Genomic DNA, 20,541 nt, shown 5'->3' with positions numbered 1-20,541 from the left:
GACCCTTTCGCAATTGCAAAATCGGCTTATGTGCGCCTCGATAACTTTCCTCTATTCTGACTTGTATAAGTATGGCGAATCGAACCGATTTAGAGGCTATAGCATACACAATGTCTATACTCAGCAAACGAATCTTCACGATAGCAGAAAATAAAACCATAAAAGCTTAGCGAGCGCTTCACTATAGCGTTACACACAGCAGAGAATAAGAAAACGGCATGATCGCATGCAGGAGAGCGAACGCGCAGAGAAGTAAAAGCTTACGTTTCCGTGCCGTTGCAGCGGGTGTTGCCACCGAGATGGTTGATCGAGGCTGGCGTGTGAAGATGCGACGGCGTCGTCTCGTGTCCCGGAGTCGAGGTCGTGGACAGCGTCACGGCGTTCGGAAGCTTGAATCTGCCCCTCAGATGATCTTTGCGCCGGGACTTGCGACTCAGGTCGAGCTCGCTCGCCCCTCGATTCACGTATGCACCTTGCAGCGAATCCCGCGACGAGCTGAAGTACCGCTGGAGGACAGAGAAACGGGTCGAGATTTTTCTTAGCTCTCGTTGCACATATTGCGTTGATTAATTTGAAACAGGAAGCTTTTTTGACTTGGAAAAGTTGTGTTCCAGAGACAGATTTAAAAGTAAGTGGTTGATTGGTTGAACCACCTTCCACACCCGTACCGAATTGTACTACTATAATACTCGTGACTTGAGTGAACCGTTGCACAGCAGTACGTGACATAATGAGCCAACTGCATGAAGTCACGTGTATTAAAATATACTATTTTGAGATTCTGGGTTGCCTGCAGGTACGTTTAATTTTTGGATCTCATCATATTAAAAGTAGATAAAAAAGTACGCGTATTTCCATAATTAGACAATATAGACAAATTGGGTTGTTGAGCAAAACTTTTCCAGACTATTTTGTCGCGAGCTTAACTGCAAAATTCGTGAATTAAAACTATCTCTCAATAAAATACTTTTTTCAAAAGTGAAAATCTTGGCAAGAAAAAGGCTAATAAACGTAGTAAAATCTCTAAATATAAAAATGTCAAGTAAATGTTTTTTTTTTTGCTATACACATTAAAATATCATTTTTTGGGAAAACATAATTTTAACTTTAATTTTATATCTTAATGCGTATAGCAAAAAAAAAAAAAAACATTTACTTGACATTTTTATATTTAGAGATTTTACTACGTTTATTAGCCTTTTTCTTGCCAAGATTTACACTTTTGAAAAGAGTTTTTTTATTGAGAAATTTCACATCTTTTACAAAGCATATTCTTCTTGTTATTGCACTTCATTAAATCTTGATCTATTCGATAGACAACAGGCTACTATTAGTTCAGACATTGATCGCATCGCGCATATAATCGTATAGCAATATATGCATATATACGTATAGCATTACATGCATATTATAATCGCGTGTCGCCGAGCAGCAGACGAATGTCGGTAAAGTAGATTAACTACTGTAACCACTGGTACATAATACCAAATATACTCACCGGAAGTCACGTTACCGGAGGAGATGAAAAATATCGGGAGAGGATGGAAAATCTGAACGAAATGAAATATACCGAGCAAATTTTCAACTTGCAATATTAAGTTAATAACTTAATATTCTTGAATGAACCTTTTATACATGAAAAATTGGGATAATATATTTAAGTAGATACCAACAGATTGCGCATACGCGCAATAATAATGATTTAAATGCAATCGAGATATTTTTAAAGGTTAGGAACACCTAATTTCAAAGTATATAGGGTCGCGCCGTCGACAAATCGTACTTGGTATTTTTCTTGCCAAAGCGGTGCTATCGCGCCCCTTGATGACGATTAATATTCCGAGCTTGTCCTGATTTTCCCAACATAACATATAGTATGTAAAATATTATGTATCATACAGATTTGTTATAGATTAGCATACGTTCTAGCTTCTGACGTCTCTACTTGACCGTGAGAGACCGGATAGCGTGCACGACCAAAAACTGTGTAATTATACGAGATAAGTGTGTGAGACCCTGAGTTTCACCAGAGAGAGAGAGAGAGAGAGAGAGAGAGAGAGAGAGAGAGAGAGAGAGAGGGAGAGAGAGAGAGAGAAAGCTCTAGAATCCGACTGCGACTGCGCCCTACTTGAAGGGTGTATTCCGTTTTGTCCCGAGATTCTCGAGACATAACGGAACGTTCCGATATGTAGTTCTGAAACGCGAAACGGAACGTTCCAATATAATCCGCTGTTGGCGCTGCTGGCAGTACTGCGAATCGTGATACTGCGTGAGCGCGCGAGGTCGACTAGCTATGTAACCTCGTGTTCATACCGGCAAGCCTCTCCGGGGTTTTGGCTGCTGTTTTCGTGGATCGTTTTGAGTCTCGTCTCGTTATCGCCTCGTCGTGTTTTAAAAAGTGGCGAAGACCTGGTTCTGAACATTTTAGCTGCAAAGCGATAATTCGACTATTGTTTCATGCAAAGTTGTAAAGGGATCTCGGCCCGTTGCATGGACATGGTTGCCGGTATGAACACGAGATTACAGCTAGTCACGCTCGCGCACTTTCACGATTCGCAGTACTGCCAGCAGTGCCAACAGCGGATTATATTGGAACGTTCCGCTTTGCGTTTCAGCACTACATATCGGAACGTTCCGTTATGTCTCGAGAATCTCGAGACAAAACGGAATACACCCGGAGACAGCCTTGGGGTCCGAGACCGCTGTTCAACAGCTCTCTCCTCCCTCTCTCTCTCTCACTCTCTCTCTCACTGGCTATGTCTCCCGTTCTCTCTGTCTACCGCGGTCGCATGCTCATCGCAATATCGTGTGCGTCTGTATGAAACCACGAGCAATGCAATAAATTATTCCTTTTAATTTGTAGATCGTGTTGCCGTGAGGCATTTTCCTGCGTGAATCCGTTCAACCTTTTTCCCAAAAGAACGAAGATCCCCGCCGCTTCTGCAGGCATCTTTCTGCTGCTAGCCATAAACGACGACCTTCGCAAATACGCGCGAATAACTAACTAGTACAATTTGTAACACAGGCGCACTTCGCGCGCAGTTAAAGCATGAGCGGCCGAAGCAGCAAGCCAAATAAGAAAATTAATTAAATTTTTCATTTTATTCGTTTATTTTTTACTGTTTTTCATTAATATTTATAGAATTTAATTGTATTTACTTTACAGAAAAATACAGCATTAATTTAACCAATATACATAAAATATAAAATATATCTCACCTGCTGTTGCTGCGCGTGATAGTAGTGATGGGTGGGCGTGTGTCGGCCCATGAACTTGCTGCTCACGAGATCGAGGAGACTCTGCCTCGAGGGCAATACGCTGCGCGCCGAGACGTTCTCCACGCTCTTGGTGTCGTCGTCGCCCCGACAGCCGGGACCTCCACCCCCTCGGCCGTTGCCCGTGCGATGACGCTCGCGCAGCTCGTTTCCCGACACGACGCCGCCTCCCGACGTCACGATGCCTGAAACAGTCGTTAAACGCACGTTATTCTTGCGACGCTCATCGCTGATTCGAAATCGCTCTGCTCTCGTGTGGAACTGAACTTTCTGATGGAAAGATCAGTTGATAATCGTGCATACGTAGTGTGTATAATTACAATAATTGTAGCACTGCGAGCAACGCCGCAACCTCCAAACCGGAAGCGCTGCGGGTATAATTGCCGAAACCGCGGTAGTATATTGTTAGCCATTCGTTAAACGAGTATTGACCGCCGGACCGGAGAGCCAAGTCTGACCGCTGCACCGGGATTAACTCAATGACAAAGCACACATTCATCGATCCCGGAGAGAATACGACCGATGGATGAATTAGCGGTTTTTGCAACGGGAAAAGCGAGATATTTTCAAATGCATATCTGAACGACATGAAAACCTTTTTAACTTGTAATAAATATGAATCAACATTTTTTACCAGGGTAACCGCAAATTCTCGCACGCTTCATGGTTAATCAGAAATATGCTCTACCACCAAATAAACACTCGTAAATCATAAGATTATTCGCGTCAACGAGCTGTCATCGGTTTACGCATACGATACAGGAAATCCAAAATAAGGCCAATCAGCACTCTCCGCGATATCTAAACGAAATAAAGCGCACTCCTTACCTATATCCCGGTACTTTCCGTGCAGGTCGTTTTATCTCAACGACGAGAGGCGTTCCATTTATAAAGCCCGCGGGCGGAGCCGCAGAGCCGCAGTTTGTTAAAAAGTAGAATGGAAATAGCATATTCCGCTAAACGGCGCGTCTCCGATAAACTCCGCCGGCACAGTAGTGGTATGCACTTCAATGCTGCGCGCCACCACCATTGCGGATAAATCCTCGACTTAACCGACTCTCTCCCTCTCTCTCTCTCTCTCTCTCTCTAGCGTTTTTCCCCCATCCACGGATGCATAGAACAAGCGGCGGCAAAAAGGCATCGGGGCAAATAGCGCTCCTTCATCTCCGCGCGTTTTTTGCCACGGAAAAACTTTCTCTCCTACGCTGCACACCTCCCGACTCTGAAGCGAACGCGCCAATGCAAAAAGCTCTCTCTTTCTCTAACCCTTTCTCTGCGCGTAGCGCGAGCAGCGGGCCATAGTGTAGAGCTTTTTTGCCCTCGGTCGACCTCTTCAAAATGTGTACCTATTACACACTCTCTCTCTCTCTCTCTCTCTGTATATAGCTCTGGCTAATTACACTGGCCTGATAATGAGATAGAAGATTTTCTTCTGTGCTTTTAGCGTTATATAACCCCTGCCAGCTGCGCTGACCCAGTTTTCACATCAGCCGCGCGCGTGCGGAAATTGTCGCCCGTGAAAACGCCGGGCAGCCGTGCGCTGACCTTTTTTCCTGCAAGCTCGACGACCCCGTTTTCTTGCGCGCTGCTTCGATTCGACGTCTCTTTCTTTCGCTGACTCTAGCGTTGCTATGTATTAGACGAGGGTTTGGCAATCGCACGTAGGAATACATTGTGCCTGGCGTATAAACCTCATACCTCCGCGTGGGCTTATGGTTACACTCGAGTGGGCAATATGCAATTTAGTGCTCATTCGGTAAGGATGCGGCGACGGACTTTATCGGAATGTATAGGAGGTAAAGTCGACGCACTCTTGATTATTTTAAACATACGATTCAAAAACCATATGTATACTATTCGCACATATAAACGTCGCAATCCATCAGCGTTCGCACAGACTTTTGGGACTTTCGGGCGTATAGCGGCTCCAGTATTGCATTTCAAAAAACAAAGATAGATCGAAAGCTCTATCCGCCGCGCAAACCCAGGCGAAATAAAAGTGATACATCCGCACGAGGGCTTCGGAATGCATCTGATGGGCCACGTGCGTATCCGGTTACTCTAATGTCCATTGTGCGTGCTTCGTTGCTGCTCTGATGCCAACGGACGAACGAGCGCAGAACGATTTTCGTTTCGTGTTTCCTCGCCGAAGCTCCGCTGAGATATAAGCATTTCGCGTGAGGGCATTGTTTCGCGGAGAAAAAATATCAAAAAATTTATGTACGAGGAATATAGTTTTTTTAGCGTGGAAATAATAGGAATTCGATGTCCCTGTATGTATGGGACTGGGTTTTGATAATATCCATTTCATTTTTCAAACGAACGATTGGAAAGAAAAATATGAAGATAAATATTTTTCAAAAATAGGAAACTTTATACACAGTTTTGAAATAGAAATCGTTGGGAAATTCAAATCGAATCGTCATAAAGTGTCGTCATAACGCTGCATTTTTCTCTCGTAAAGATCAAGCCGATCAATCACCAAGCCATAACTTCGACGACGAGACGGATCAAACGAAGCCAACTCGAAGAGCCAGGAACAAAAAATTGAGATGGAATAGGAAATTAGACGTGCGCATACAACACGACGCGTGAGCACGTAATCCTTCATTTGCATGCATACACGGGGGGCTGACGAAATCGAGAAACTTGTAATCGAAGCTCCGAGTCTCGCTCTCTCATTTAGCGCGAATAATGCGAACTTGATTGAAGATATCGTTCGAAGGCTCGTTAAGACCGAGCTTCGGTCTCGAGAGTCGCTTTTACTAAACTTTCGAGCATTAAGTCGTTGACGTTCGCGCGATATATATATATATATATATATCACTTCATAATTCAAGTTTAAATGCTTCGCGAGCTTGTTATTATCTCGTTTACTACGCCCGACTACACACTAACATGATCTACTGATAATCTGGCGCAGACGCATTCAGCACCTCCTGAATGGAAGCAAAAAGTCGTAGTCGAAGCATTACGCGAACTATAGTACAACAGAGTCCGAAGAATCACTCAACTATCGGGATCGCGCGCCAAAAGTTTCTCGCGAAAATGACACTGTGCGCGCACACACACACACACAAAACGGACTACTGCGCAGCTAACTTCCTCGCTCGGACCTATTCATCTCAGCAGCAAAAATCCTCCATCATCGTCGCGAGAGAAGAGTCGAAAAGTGCAGACGCTCCCTTATTCTCGTCGCAGCGGCTGCGCGTCCGAGTGAGGCACAAACAGCGCAATTAAACTGTCCGAAAAGCCGTGATCCAGAGACGGCCGAGAGGAGGTCGCGCGGCACTGCTTTTGTCGGTTTGGCCCGTCAAATAGCCCGATTTATTCAAGGGGACTCGCGAGCCTGCCAATGACGCGCCTTCAAAGCCCATTGTCCATTGTCTAGTTCCGCTGCACACAGTCCACAGGACGAATTGTGTCCAACAGGAATTTGGAGCCTCGCGCTTGATGCGATTCAAAGAGAGCGCGCGCGAACGCCAACAAGCAATATTATTTACGGCTGCGGCTGATTTCCCGATATTACAGGAGAGAGAGCTCCTTCTTGATCGCGAGATCTGCAGGGAATTCGAAGGGATTGGATATGCTTCGAAAAGTCATGCTTGACATCGATGGATATTCTACATTTAGAATTCCTCGAAATCGACGCACTATGTAATTGGAAAAGTTATATTTGCCTTTCGGAGAAACGGCACTGAAATGAAAAATACGAAGCGGATCATCTGTTTCCATGATCGGCTTTCATTTTAATGCATCCGCGGCTGCACCATGGGTAATATAATATTGAGGATATTGGAAGAAATTTTAATCCACTGGAGTATGATTGTTGAATGGAGTGTGTGATTAAGAATCATTTCACTTGTTCGCTAAGTTTATATTTATATAAAGCCAAACTTCGCTTCGCTGGTGCTCATTATTTATACCTAAGTTGTTACAATTCCTACCCGTCGTTCCAACGTGCCATGAACAATTTGTTCAAATCAAATCGTAATACTTTGAGAGGTTTAAAAGAAAAAACGCAACTGCAGCGGAGAAAAAAATTTGTATCTAAGAAAGATTAATCACGGGGAGAAACAAAGCCCCGAGTACTTCAAAATCTCGACGCAGACGATAAGGGAAAGTAGTCGAGTAAAAGCAACTGATTTAAATTCAAACGTCAAATTTATTCCAGCGCGAGCGCTTATCTCCGGCGCGCAATCTCTCTCTCTCTCTCTCTCTCTCTCTCTCTCTCTCTCTCTCTCTCTCGCAGCGGCATCTTTTTATACATACATACACACACAGCTCTGAATCCTTGATACATCGCGCTGGCAAAACTGCTCCTCCGGCGCACGTCGAAAATAATGACGTCTGTGCTCGTTATCTTCGATTCTAGCCGAAGCCTCGGCATCCGCTGAATACCGAATTTCCCCAACGACGACGACGACGGGGATGAGGCGTGTTTTGCATGCGCGCCAAGCTCACACGTGCCCCCTCTGGCTGCATCGCGCGCTGCCACGGGACCTGCACTGCAGCGCGCTGCCGGAAAAAGAGATTTGTCTCTCTCTCTCTCTCTCTCTCTCTCTCTCTCTCTCTCGTGTAACACAGACGTTTCCTTTTTCGGGAAAAGCGTGCAAGCTCGAGCGCGCGATTTGGAATTGCAGATTGCGGCGATGGGGAGGGATTGATGGAAGCTGCAAAGCCTGCCTTCGTTCGCTGATTTTTCGGTCATTGCGCGCGAACTCGTTTATTTCGACACGTTCTATGAGTTTGCATTGCTGAAACATGTATTAAAAACTTTGGACTTGTTGGCAAACATCCTACACTTCTGTTGTCGCTTCTTTAGAACTCGCCTCACGTACACACGAGCTGCGTTATTAGTATGGTAATTTTCTTTTTAATGAAAGCCGCTATTAACGAAATTTTTGCAGCATCCTAGATTTGAATGAAAAATAAAATCTGCAGAGAGGATCAAAGGAAAAGTTCGCACGTACCGAGCTTATAAGAATCCCGTGGATATTTTTATCAAGTGCAAGGAATTTTCTCCTCCCGAGTTTTAATGATGTTTGCACCCAGTATTAATTCAACTATAAAAGAATAATTTTTTATTTTGTACTTTCAATGTTAAATTTGTACGTTTAATTTTGTTTGATTATGATTATTCGCCTTAAATAAGCTTATTGAAATGAATGTAACAAAGACACTTTTTAATGACGATGGTTTCTGCCTTATTATAATTTTGAAGCATTTACACAGTTAGAATTTTATCACAGTTAATTTTGTTCTCCAGCGCGGTATTGCAACACAATTTTTAAAACTAAGCTTTTTAATTGCACAAAATCAACTAGTAGTCTCGAAGACACCCCTCCCACTATAAAGAAAGCTCGAGCCTACGCTTGAAAAAGAGAAATACGTTGATTCGTCCGCCTCTCTCGTGCTGGTAATTCAAAGTCGCAAGCGTGTATTTCTCGCAAGCTCGTTTCGGCCCAGCGCTCGGCTGAATCCTCGAGCTTGGACTGATTCAGTGCCTGGCTTCTTGAAAAGAGGAAGAAGCACAGCCAGAGAAAGGAGCATATAGTCAAGGACGAATATACTTAAAACTTTCGTGATTATTTCCGTCACCGTGATCTCTCACTGCTGTGGTGAACCGCCTTGTTCTCCTACTTAGCTTTCTTCCCCCTCATGTTTTGTGTCTATGTATAAATACGACTCGAGGGCATGCACCTTTCAAGCGATGATATAATACTTCGCCGCGAATAAAAGGATCGACGGTGAAAGGCTACTTCGCTCCATCGAACGCGAAAAGTAAACCGGCAGTCCCTGGACAAAGACGTGTGTCCCTTTGCATGGTGCAAGCTTTGCCGCAATTCGGCACTGCGCACAAAAGCTCGCGCTGCTTTTTTCGTACGCGCTCGCTCCAGTTTGTACGGATTTTCGGGTGACTTTTTAGGTCTTCCATTGAGATAAGCTAGGATTAAGCTCATCTTTTTTACGGGTGTAAATCGAAAGCTCTCGTTACACGTGCTCTGCTTCTCTTTTGCTATAAGCGGATGAACCGCCGTGTATGGAAGTGGAGAGCTTAATTGTAAATTCACGCCTTGAGCTTTCGAGTGTATAGAGAGCGGCCTTTAAAAGTTCATTAAAAAGCTTGCCATTTCGAGCGTCAAAAAAGTACCACCAAATCTTTTTCTCTGAGGGAGAGGGAAAGTGCACGAGAAGGTTCTCGTATTACAATCTCAAAACTAATCTCGTAAAATCTGCAAAGCTCATTCGATGGGTTGCAGAGGCAAAGCGCGGCGTAAACAAACGAAGGAGCTTGCACGCTCTCTTTCTCTTTTTCTCTTTTCTCCTTTTTCGCAATGTATGCGGGGCGCACCTAAGCCCTCGCGTATACGACCGATGCAATCTCTCTCTTTCCAGTTCACGCGCGCAATCTTTATCGTCTGCTTTCCAGCGTTATTTCCCTCTTGTTCCTCCCGTCCCCCGCTTACTGCTCACCCCGCTATGCAGTCTTATGTCTTTATCTGCGCTGGCCCGCGACTCGACGCGGCCTACTATTGCTATGCTAAGCTCGAGCGCTAGTTTGCCGTATTATTATTGCAGCGAGCGGTTGTGCTTGTGATTTAATTTTCGACGTACGTATCGGGCGAGTTTAATTGAGAACCGGAGCTTTTTAATTTTATTCGATGCTCGCGATTCGCTTCCTGGAAATGTTACGGTACTCGAGAGATTCAATTTAACGTGATATTAATTTTGTTAATTAAAATAAAGGCTATTGCGCGCGTAATTTAAAATTGTACGAAGAATTTTCCCCCATTCGAATAATTCAGCGTAACTTTTAACGATCCTCGGTAATACTGTTACAAACAGAGAGGAGACAGAGTCGAAAGCGAAAAAGTAGACGACGGGATTCGAACTCGGGGACCCGAGAGCCAGAGGCCTGTGCTCTAACCACTGAGCTAACGTCTACAATGCATTCAGACGCTATGCATCGTAGTACGGCTCGGCGGACTCTTATCGCTGACTCGTCTTCGCTGCTCGCGTTGCAGACGTGTATACTCGGTGAAATCGCGTTAATAAAATAAAGGCCGTCATTTAATTTTATTTTTTTTCCATCATTCCATATTCAATCCATGATAAAAAGTCAAATTAACAATTAAGCAACTCTCTGCAATCAACGAAATGTAGCTGTATCCTCGGAAAAAGCGGTTCTCATACCGGAAAAAGCAACGACCTAAGACACACTTCTGTAGTAAAGCGTCAGCAAAGCTTAATCGAGTGACACGTGGTTCCAGCGTGTGACTCTCCTGTAATGTATGCCAGCTCGACCGCGCGAAATTCATAGACCGTATCGCGCGAGCCTGGCTTTCTCTCTCATCCTAGTATGTATAAGTCAAATAGCCACTTCTGAAGGGAAATCTCGTTCTCTCTCTCTCTCTTTTCATAGGATAGGGGGCTATTCAGATGCAACGTGCTACCGATGTGCCTAGAGTCACGCATTTGTGACTTTAAGGTAGAGATAGAGAAGGTAGTCAGGTTCAATGATTTTTTTTTGAATTTAGAAACCTTTTTCCTACCTATCACATCTATACGTTTCAAACTTCTGTAACGCGATCTCTGAAAATAATCTTTATAGTAATTAAGCGCTCCGCGGCAATAATAGCCATTCATTAGCCTGATTAATGAAAGAGCTCGAGCTTTTTAATACTTCGCTATGCACTCCGGCAAATGGGCTAAATTACTTTCGTGATTTGTATAACGAGCTCCTTTCGTCCAACGAATAATTTTCTTCGTTCATACTCGATGATTTTTTTCAGTTTACGCGTAAATTGTGGACATTTTACGACGGTTTATTAACTTTTAGCAGAGAGGCAATAATTTGAAATTTTCAACGAAACCTCGTGTTAATCGGGAATATCAACGTAAAATGCAAAAATAAAATTCCCCGCGTACTACCGTTGCACGAGGGTGGCAATTAAATTATGCATAATTCGCCTGCGGAAACGAATTTCCTCTCTCGTTTTCGTCAGTTGCACACCACATTGAATCAATAATCGCTAATTATCGCACCAAATGGAATACGCTCTCGTCCCCCGCTGCTGCTTTTCGTCGGTCGGTCGCTTGAGCATTAACAAATACGTCTGTCCCTCTATCACTCTATAATTTTCTCGCGCTCGTTTCCCCGTTTCTGGAATTTTTTAGCAGTCGGTTCGGATGGGAGTCCCGTTCATCGCGGATATAATTTGATAAATAGGCGCGAGAATTCGCTATAATTGTTCAATATTTGCTATCGCTAATCAAACGCATTAGTTTTGTTGAGAGTAACGACAGTGCGATAATGCGGGATATTCACGGAGTTGTAAACACTGAATCCGTGCACAAGGTAAATTCAGAGCTAGAGTAGGGTACACCATTGATTCGCGCTTAAGCTTATATCCCAAAATTTAAGACAATGGCTATCGTCGCTGAGACTTCAGCTCACAATGAATATCGGCTGTGGATGCGAGGTAATCCGCGACGAAGTCGATTATGCTATTTGAAATAACCCTCGATAACGTTCGCAGAAAACTTGCGAAAGTGCATTCACAACGACTTGCGCAGAGCTTAGTAGCCGAGAGTGTAGGCGTACAACAGAGAAACATCTGTAGATAGAAGGTACATACAGAGGACTAGTGCCGAAGCCACCGCTGCGATCGTTTGGCAACCGCAACTACTGCAGCTCAGCTAGCCGCGACGGTGCAGGTAACAGTGCGCATTCGTGCGCGCGCACACTCCAAGCGCGTATAGCGTAACGGAGCCGGAGCCAGAGTGTATATAAGCCAACGCGGCTGCCTGCAGAAGCAACGAGAACACAACACACAGAGCAGCGTGCTAGTGTACGCTGCAGCACAGAGCCAGAGCGCTCGAGTGCGATGAGGGTGCATTTGGTCGGTTTAGCGGTGTCGACGTATAGGCTCGCTCTCTCTCTCTCTCTCTCTCTCTCTCATACTCTCTAAGTTGGTCTTGTCCTTCTTCTCTCTCTCTCTCTCTCTCTCTCTCTCTCTCTCTCTCTCTCTCCTCCGCTGATATGCAAACGCGATTACGTCAACGCTGGCCGTTCGACAGCGATTATTCGATTACCGGAATTAAATTTCCCGGGCTATCCGGCTGCCGTCACGCCGCGGCGCTTCCCGTTTTATGGTAATGATCCCCGATCGATGCGTATACACCCCGTCTCGCGTGCGTATTCGAGAGTCGAAAAAATCGCGAGGTCGCTGCATTTCCTGCTGCTGCTGCTGTGTGTGCGGGGCCGTCCCCCCTTTGCGGGCTTTCGTCAATATTTGTCGATGGTCGCGATATTTGCGCAAGCTTGAAATACCGATGCTCTTCATTCGATCAATTTTTTTCGGCGGTGTCTACAGATGCATGTCTACGCAGCTAGTTTTACCTTCGAAAGAAAAATTTGTCGCGGCAGGTATAAAAGTACTCAGTTTCAACAATTTCGTTGAAATTCGCTGTCCCGCGTGACAAAGTGTGCAAGGCGCAAGATTGACGCGGGCGTTTTCGAGGAGCATAAAAAACGTATAATATAACGTGCGCGCATACGCCTCCCCAGCCGCGCCAAGACGGGCGATGTAGCCAGCTCTGGAAGAGGAGACGTGGCCAAATTAATTTTGCGGGCGTCGCATGCGGGCGACACATAACGCTCTCAATTCTTTCACGTCGCGCAGTGAGCGCGCACAATGCGAAATATGAGACGCTGACGCATGAAAGGAAATTTCTCGGCGCGCGCGCGCTGATTCGTATTTTTTTTTTTTTTTTTTTTTTTTACATGGCATTTGGAACTCGAAAGTTCATCGCCTCATCTACGCAAGCCTTCCACGCTGCCCTATCTTGTGTCAACCCCACCCAAGATGCACCTCTCCGATCGATACCCACCCGTCCTATTTCTACTAGATCCGCTTTTACGTTGTCCTCCCATCTACGTCTAGGTCTACCTAGAGGTCGCGTTACCATCGGCCTGCCCTTCATGACACGCGCTGCCGTACGGTCGTCTCACATTCTCGCTACGTGCCCTGCCCATCCCAATCTGCGCGATTTTATTATTCTGTTAATATTTGGTGACGCGTACAGATTGTGTAACTCATCATTGTGTAGTCTCCTCCATTCCCCGGTTTCCTCATCTTTCTGCGGCCCGTATATTTTTCGCAAGACTTTATTTTCAAACACCCTAAAACGGTTGTCCGCCTGCTTAGTGAGGGCCCACGTTTCGCACCCGTACAGAACCACCGGCAGTATTATTGTCCTGTATATTCTTATTTTAACGTTTTTAGACAACAGCCTCGACTTAAGTAAATTACTCACGGCGTAGAAGCAAGCATTACCCGAATGGAGTCTCTTATTTATTTCGACATTAATCTCGTTTCTATCATTTATGGTCGTACCCAGATACCTGAATTCGCTAACCTTTTCAAAAGTAAAATTCCCAACTCTGAGATCTTCCTCCCCTCTGCAGATCCCTAGCTTATCCACAATCATGTACTTTGTTTTTGATTCACTCACTTCTAACCCTGTATACTCCACCGCTTTTATGAGGATTTCCGCGTTTCTTGCTACCGTTTCCCTACAATCCCCCAGTATATCCAAATCATCTGCGTAGCCTAGTATCTGCGTTGTTCCATTAAGCGTTGCGCCCATCTGGCTAACCTGCATTTTTCTAACGGCATATTCTAACGTTAAGTTGAACAGCACCGTAGAGAGTCCATCCCCTTGTTTTAAACCATCGCGTATCATGAAGGGTTCTGATACATTACCGCCTACTCGGACCTTTCCCGTGCTTCCGTTCAGACATATTTGAATTAATCTCACGAGTTTTTTCGGTACACCGAGAAGTACTAGAATTTGATACATTTTGCTTCGCTTAATAGAGTCGTACGCTTTTTTAAAATCTATAAATAGTTGGTGTATGGTTTCGCAAAATTCCCACTTTTTCTCTAACAACTGTCTTATGGTAAACATTTGATCGCTCGTCGATCTGTTGCGCCGAAATCCGCACTGATAATCTCCTACTATATCTTCCGCGAATGGAGTGAGTCTAGCTTGTATTACGTTTGACAGAACTTTGTAGCACGTTGCTAAAAGTGAAATACCCCTATAGTTATTGCAGTCTGTCTTATCCCCCTTTTTAAAAATCGGTATAATGATAGATTCCTTCCAATTTTCGGGTATTGTTTCATTTTTCCAGATGGCACATACTAGTTTATAGATTTTGAAAGTGAGCTCGACGCCCCCATATTTGAGTAACTCAGTTGGTATAGAGTCATTTCCCGCGGCTTTGTTGTTTTTTAGTTTTTTAATCGCGGCCTCTACTTCTTGGTAGCTCGGTTCCTCCACGTGGGGTTCAGCAGTGTGAATTTCGTCCCCTAATTCTTCGCTATTTTCGTGCACGTTTAATAATTTATCGAAATAATTTTTCCACAGCGACAGTAATTCGTTGTCATTTGTTACGAGGTCCCCGTTTTCGTCCTTCATCAATTGCGCTCTACTCCTAAAACCCTTTCTGATGGCGTTAATCCCTCTGTACATTTCGCGGGGGTTATTTTCCTTACTGTTAGTTTCTATTCTCCTAATAAGATTCTTTTGATACTCCCGCTTCTTATTTCTGTAGATCGCGCTCGTCCGTTTCCTTACGTTAGAATACTCTTCTACGGTCCTATCGCTTCTATTTTGTAACCTATCTAATTTAGCCTTTTTGCGCCTTTCAAACCAGAGTTCGCACTCTTCGTCAAACCATGGTTTGCTCTTTGGCTTTTTCTTTTTACCCAGTACTTTGTTCGCGGCCTCTTTTATCGTTTTTTCGATGTCCCCCCATAAGCTATTCGGTTCGTCATTCCCCTCCGGCGATGTGTTTGCTTAAAGTGCCTGAAACCTGTTATTAATTTCTATCTGGTACCTAATTCGCTCTGTTCTATCTCGTAGTTTCTCAATATCGAAGCTTTCTACCTTGTTTGCTCGCTTACTATTTTGATTCGCTACTAGTCTAGCTCTTAATTTGGCTACTACTAGGAAGTGGTCCGAGTCGCTATCTGCCCCTCTGTAAGCCCTTACGTCAAGAACATTAGTATGACGTCTTTTTTCAATGAGGAAATGATCAATTTGGTTCTGTGTGGCCCCGTCCGGCGATGTCCACGTTGCCTTGTGTATGTTCTTGTGCTTAAAACACGTAGTTTTGATTATAAGATCTTTTGCCGCCGCGAAATTTATGACCCTAATACCGTTATCATTGCTGGCTTCGTGCAGGCTTTCCTTACCTATAGTAGGCCTAAACATTTCCTCCCTACCTATTTTAGCATTGAAATCGCCTAATACTATTCTTGTGTCGTAAGACGCGAACTGGTCGATTACCTGCTCTAAAGTTTCGTAATAGAGATCCTTAGCTTCTTCTTCTTTGTCCTCCGTAGGACAGTGTACATTAATAACTACATATCTATACCATTCACCTTCGATAATGATGTACGAGAGCCTATCATTGACGGATTTGAAACTTTTAACCGAATGTATGATGCTTTTGCTTACGAGAAATCCGGTGCCTAGAGATCCCCCACTCCCGGCCCCATACAGGTACGTGAAGTTACCCGATGCTAGTACTCCGCCATCTGGCCACCGCGATTCCTGTATTGCTACCAAATCTAGATTGTACCTATCAGCTTCCTTTACGAGTTCTTTAAACGCACCTGCTCTGTATAGACTGCGAACATTCCAAGTTCCGACCCTTAAGTCCCTTTTGGTTCGGATTTGATTTTTTTGAGCCATGATGTTATGTTAAACCCGCGCGCTTCGGATCCTGTTCCGATCGCAGGTGAGTCCACCGTTCTAGAGGTGATAACCCCCATACCTCTCTAGAACTAAGTATGAGAGCTTTCCGACTTTGACGAGGACAGTGTCAATTCGTCGTCAGACACACTACGGTTTCATTCTCGCATCCTAACGCCCCCCTGCAAGGCAGCGCGCCTTCGCTGGCATCGTTACCGCGTAAGACCAGGTGACGAATCATTCTACACATCCCCTTTCGGGGCAGTTGTCATCGCTCCCGCATCCTCCTCGGCAGCAGGATTTTGGCCCATTTTTGTAATGTGTGATGAAAGAGATAGATTGAGAGTTAAGAGATAATGTGAAGTGTTTTTGTTGTTGTGGTTCGACAGTGTGGGCTCATCACACCCACGCCTGTTCCTATCGGCTGTCCGCGGCTGCTTATTCAATTTATTCGCAGCTAACCTCTTTCTCAGGGGCTGTTCCTCTATCCGCAACCTAAGGACGCGCTGTGTAGTGGTGATAGGCACCCACCCGTCCGATCTGGACGACAACGCCCAAGACCCGCTTAGGGTAGCGGCATTGTAACAGCGCGCTGATTCGTATACGGCTTTTTATTGCGTGCCAACTGTAACCTCTCTCCTAACTCTTTGTGCGACGCGCAGTCCTCTGGAATAGACGAAAAGAAACGAGCCGGTATTTATAATGGAAGAAGAGCAAGAAAAAAGTAGTCGAGTGTTTTCGCTCTCGAGTGCGTCGCGCAAACTCGGTATAATCCGCGATTTCGAGGATATCCGCGCGCGAGCGTTCGAGGATTCGACGTGTGCGAGTATAGCTTCCGAGATCTCGAGGGGCTGCAGCACAGGCACGTCGAACGGCAACTTCAGGCCTCTTTGCGCGCCTATGTGCACGTGTCCGTGTATGTGTGCGGATAATAGCCATTACTCGCACGCGACCGAACAGCCGCACCTCGTTATATGCGGCAACTTCGTAATCGTTAGGAGCGATTATCAAACTCGCGGTTACTGCATGCTCTCTGCAGTAGGGTCGACTGTATATACTGTCTCCTAGACTAGACGCACGAGCGTATATAGTTTTGGTACGAGACACTGTCGAAGTTCGTGAGCCGATACGTGGGGAGAGTTGTCGTTTTCGCTGTGTAACGGAGTTTCGAGAGGAGATAACGTCGCGTTTACGACCCGCGGAAGAATTGCTGCGGCGAAGTTAGATTGAGCTGCCTCTCGCGTCGATTCGATTCCGTTGATTAAAAAGCAGCTCCTTCGATGCTGATACTCCAGTTTCGATATAGATTCCAGACATCAGCATCAGCAGATCAAAAGCTTCATAAATATATTCATATCAAACCGGCGCATTCATCGATATCGTAGCTCTACACACACGACCGTCAGCGTCTATGGCCCTTGGCAAGCCTTTCCTCGTCGTCAACTAATATAAACGCGCTCGAGCTTTTGCATATAAGCGCGCGGGTGTCGTCGCGCTTCCGGCGTTAATGCATTTCCGGCTACATTCCGACTCTCCATATAGGTATACAGCTCGAGCTCTGGCTCACCAGCCGAATAAACATCGGTGCGCGGGTTCGTTGACGGGACGCGCGTCTCTGCGCGCGAGTAAATAGACGCTCTGAGCTGGCTCGCTTTGTCTGTCTGTCTCTGTGTGTGTATGTATGCATACGTTGTATACATACACAGGCCCGTGTGTTGGTCCGTCTGTCTGCTTTGCGCGACCGGCCTGTGTATAACTGTATACATATATGCATATATCGTGTGGGGGGGGGGGGAGAGTGGCTGGTGTGGTCTTGTGTGCAAAACTGCGCGGTACGCGTGTCTTTAGCGCGACGCGCGATGTTGTAATCCGCTTTTGCTATCCGTGTTGCGTTTGTTTCTCCGTGGGTTGGATTTTATTTACGTCGACGGTAATTATCGAAGGCGTTATTATATTTGTTGAATAAAGAACTCATTCTTTTGCGTCGGTGGTCTTTTACACGTTGTCAACTGATAAGGTGTTTACGGAGTTTGACGTGAAAATACATCATCTTGTCAACAAAAATATTTTTATCTCGACCATATCTCTCTAATATCACTCGTTGATCGCATTACATTGTAACCCGCTATATACTACGTTCGTGACCTTGAAGTAGAAATGCCCGCATAGAGTCAGCCACGTATAAAAACTCGACAGACACCCCACGTACTCGAGTACAACAACCCCGAACTAAGACAAGCATCGTGAGTCTACGACCTCCGCCCAGAAGCGGATTTGGCCGAAACTTTGAGAGACAATTTCTGCGTGAAACGCATCGCCGTTACTTTTGTCCAGAGGGAGCCTTCGTTAACGAGTAATTACCTTCTTTAACTAAAGCGTGAAAATAAACATGGCATCGAACGCTTCGCAAGTTTAGGAGACTTATCGGTAGCACAAATCACTTTCCAAACGTTCAACCAGACCTGCAGCTTGCAATAGGTCGCAGACTCTTCTTCTAAGTTCAATGCTAGACCGCAGCCCAACAAACAACGTTTCTTCTCTCTCTCTCTCTCTCTCTCTCTCTCTCTCTCTCTCTCTCGTCCGCATTTCTCTTGGCCCAAACATCCCGAGCCGTGAAGCGTGAGTACAGGGGTTCGCTCGGCCTGGCGTGTGTTAACCCGTTAGTCAAATCTATACACACTGCTGGCCTCTCAGCTGTGCGCCGTCCGATGCCATTGCAGCCGTAGCGATGCGCTTGAACCAGAGCTAGAGAGAGCGAGAGAGGAACATCCATTCCGCTCCTCTAGAGCACCGCAAACTTCTGACTGGAACTCAATTTCGCAGGAGCGCGCGCCTTTGCGCTAGACCAACCGCTGCGCCGCACTGCTGCTGTTCTGCGCAGAGGGACAGCGTCGAATTTCACGCGTATGCGCGTCGTAGCTCTCTCTCTCTCTCTCTCTCTCTCTCTCTCTCTCTCTCTCTCTCTCTCTCACTGTATATACATTATATACCTGTGTCTGCGGCTAGCTGAGCTTGACACACACAGCACCAGGGGTGAATTTCGGAAATACCGCAAGCTTCTTGATAGACTATTAGTTGCATGCGTGCGAAGAGGATCGAACGAATCTGTGTCGTGAGTGCAGAGGTAGATAAGAGTGTAATCGGATGTGACGAGTGTCGTTTCTGTCGACGAGTAGGAGGATGCTCCGATGCGCTGTATGCTATGTGTTAGAGATTCTTTGTTTGCGAGACAATACACTGCGATGGTGGTTCAGCAGCGTTATTAATTTTTTCAAAGAGAAAACGCGAATTGAAATGTTGCCTTTCGTTTTAATGCTCCTGAAGTTTTGTGGAACTTTCGGATTAATAGGTATAATTGAAATCACATGTTCACATCGATAAACCTGGAATGCAGCGATTCTCTGCAATTCAGTATACATTGGCACGGTTAATTGTTATTTATTAATTATAAATACAAACAGTAGCATTAAAGCAATCAACAGAATATAATATTGTAAATTAATTCTAATGTCTATATAATTATCGTGTCCTACTGACACACGAAACAGAATTAATCTTTTTATAAGCAGTGTACATATTTATTGAAAGCATCGCGGCACTACTGAATATTCAACGACGTTTGGTGTACGTAAGTACTCGGTGTTTCAATTTTTTTTTTACACCAAAAGAGACGAACTTCCATACGGGTATGTCTCGATTATTAAATTATTCAATCTGAAAAGTGCACCGCGCCTACAAAAGAAGGGGGTGTCGCGCAGTAAAAACCGAAGCGGAAAAGAGAGTTCGCACAGCCATCGGCATCGCGACAGATTAAAAATGGAAATTCCTCATATGACACTGAGAAATTCGATCGTCCAGCCATCGCGCGTCTCCATTTTTACAATTTCCATGACTTTTCCGAAGGTATGAAAAAAGAAAAAAAATAGCGCGGAGGACATACGCGCACACACACACACACATCGCCACGCTATGGTCGCCGTATCGATTGACGTCAGCGCACGCGTGTATGTCTATAAAATAAAATACAATGCGATGCAAAATTCTCCTCTCGGACCTCTTTATACGTTTTACCCTTCGTCTCACTCGCACCGAAAGTATTCCGCGTAATTTCGTTTCGGAGCAGTGGGGAATTTTTTCGCAAACCGAAAATCCTGCAACGACCTATAAAAGCCCTGATAAATACACGATAAACGATATATATACTCCGCCGGCGCAAAAAAAGCATCGCCCGTGTATATTTTATACCCTCGCAGAGTAACGAAGAAACAAGACGAGGCGAGCAGGACGTGTACGCGCGCGTACCAAGAAGAGCATAAGGTTTTGTATACCCGGCGCCAAGAAGGAGTAAAAGCGCTAGGGAGCATTAAACAACCGGAGAGAGAACACTGGACGCGATCCAATGCATAAATTATTGGGGCCAATTCCGCGAGCTCGCTTGTTAAACATAAATGAAATGGCTTTCCTGATTACGAGGCGCTGCGTGTGTGTTGCTCG

The 20,541-nt window shown here is 45.2% G+C and overlaps 1 protein-coding gene across 9 annotated transcripts in view; it reads right to left on the bottom strand.

The window, feature by feature from the left end:
- LOC100119807 (cyclic nucleotide-gated cation channel alpha-3) overlaps nt 1-20,541 on the bottom strand; it is a 174,161-nt gene that overhangs the window by 82,068 nt on the left and 71,552 nt on the right. For all 9 annotated transcript variants that reach the window (XM_031925070.1, XM_032596441.1, XM_016982984.3 and 6 more), the window contains exons 4-5: nt 3,220-3,461; nt 265-506 (exon numbers count right to left, since the gene is read on the bottom strand). In XM_031925070.1, coding sequence (XP_031780930.1) covers nt 265-506; nt 3,220-3,461 — 484 coding nt within the window. The remainder of the gene's footprint in view (nt 1-264; nt 507-3,219; nt 3,462-20,541) is intronic.

This window comes from Nasonia vitripennis, chromosome 2 (assembly GCF_009193385.2).
Source record: "Nasonia vitripennis strain AsymCx chromosome 2, Nvit_psr_1.1, whole genome shotgun sequence".
Lineage (NCBI taxonomy): Eukaryota > Metazoa > Arthropoda > Insecta > Hymenoptera > Pteromalidae > Nasonia > Nasonia vitripennis.
Note: the sequence above shows the minus strand (reverse complement) of the source record. Positions and strands in the feature narration are given on the sequence as shown.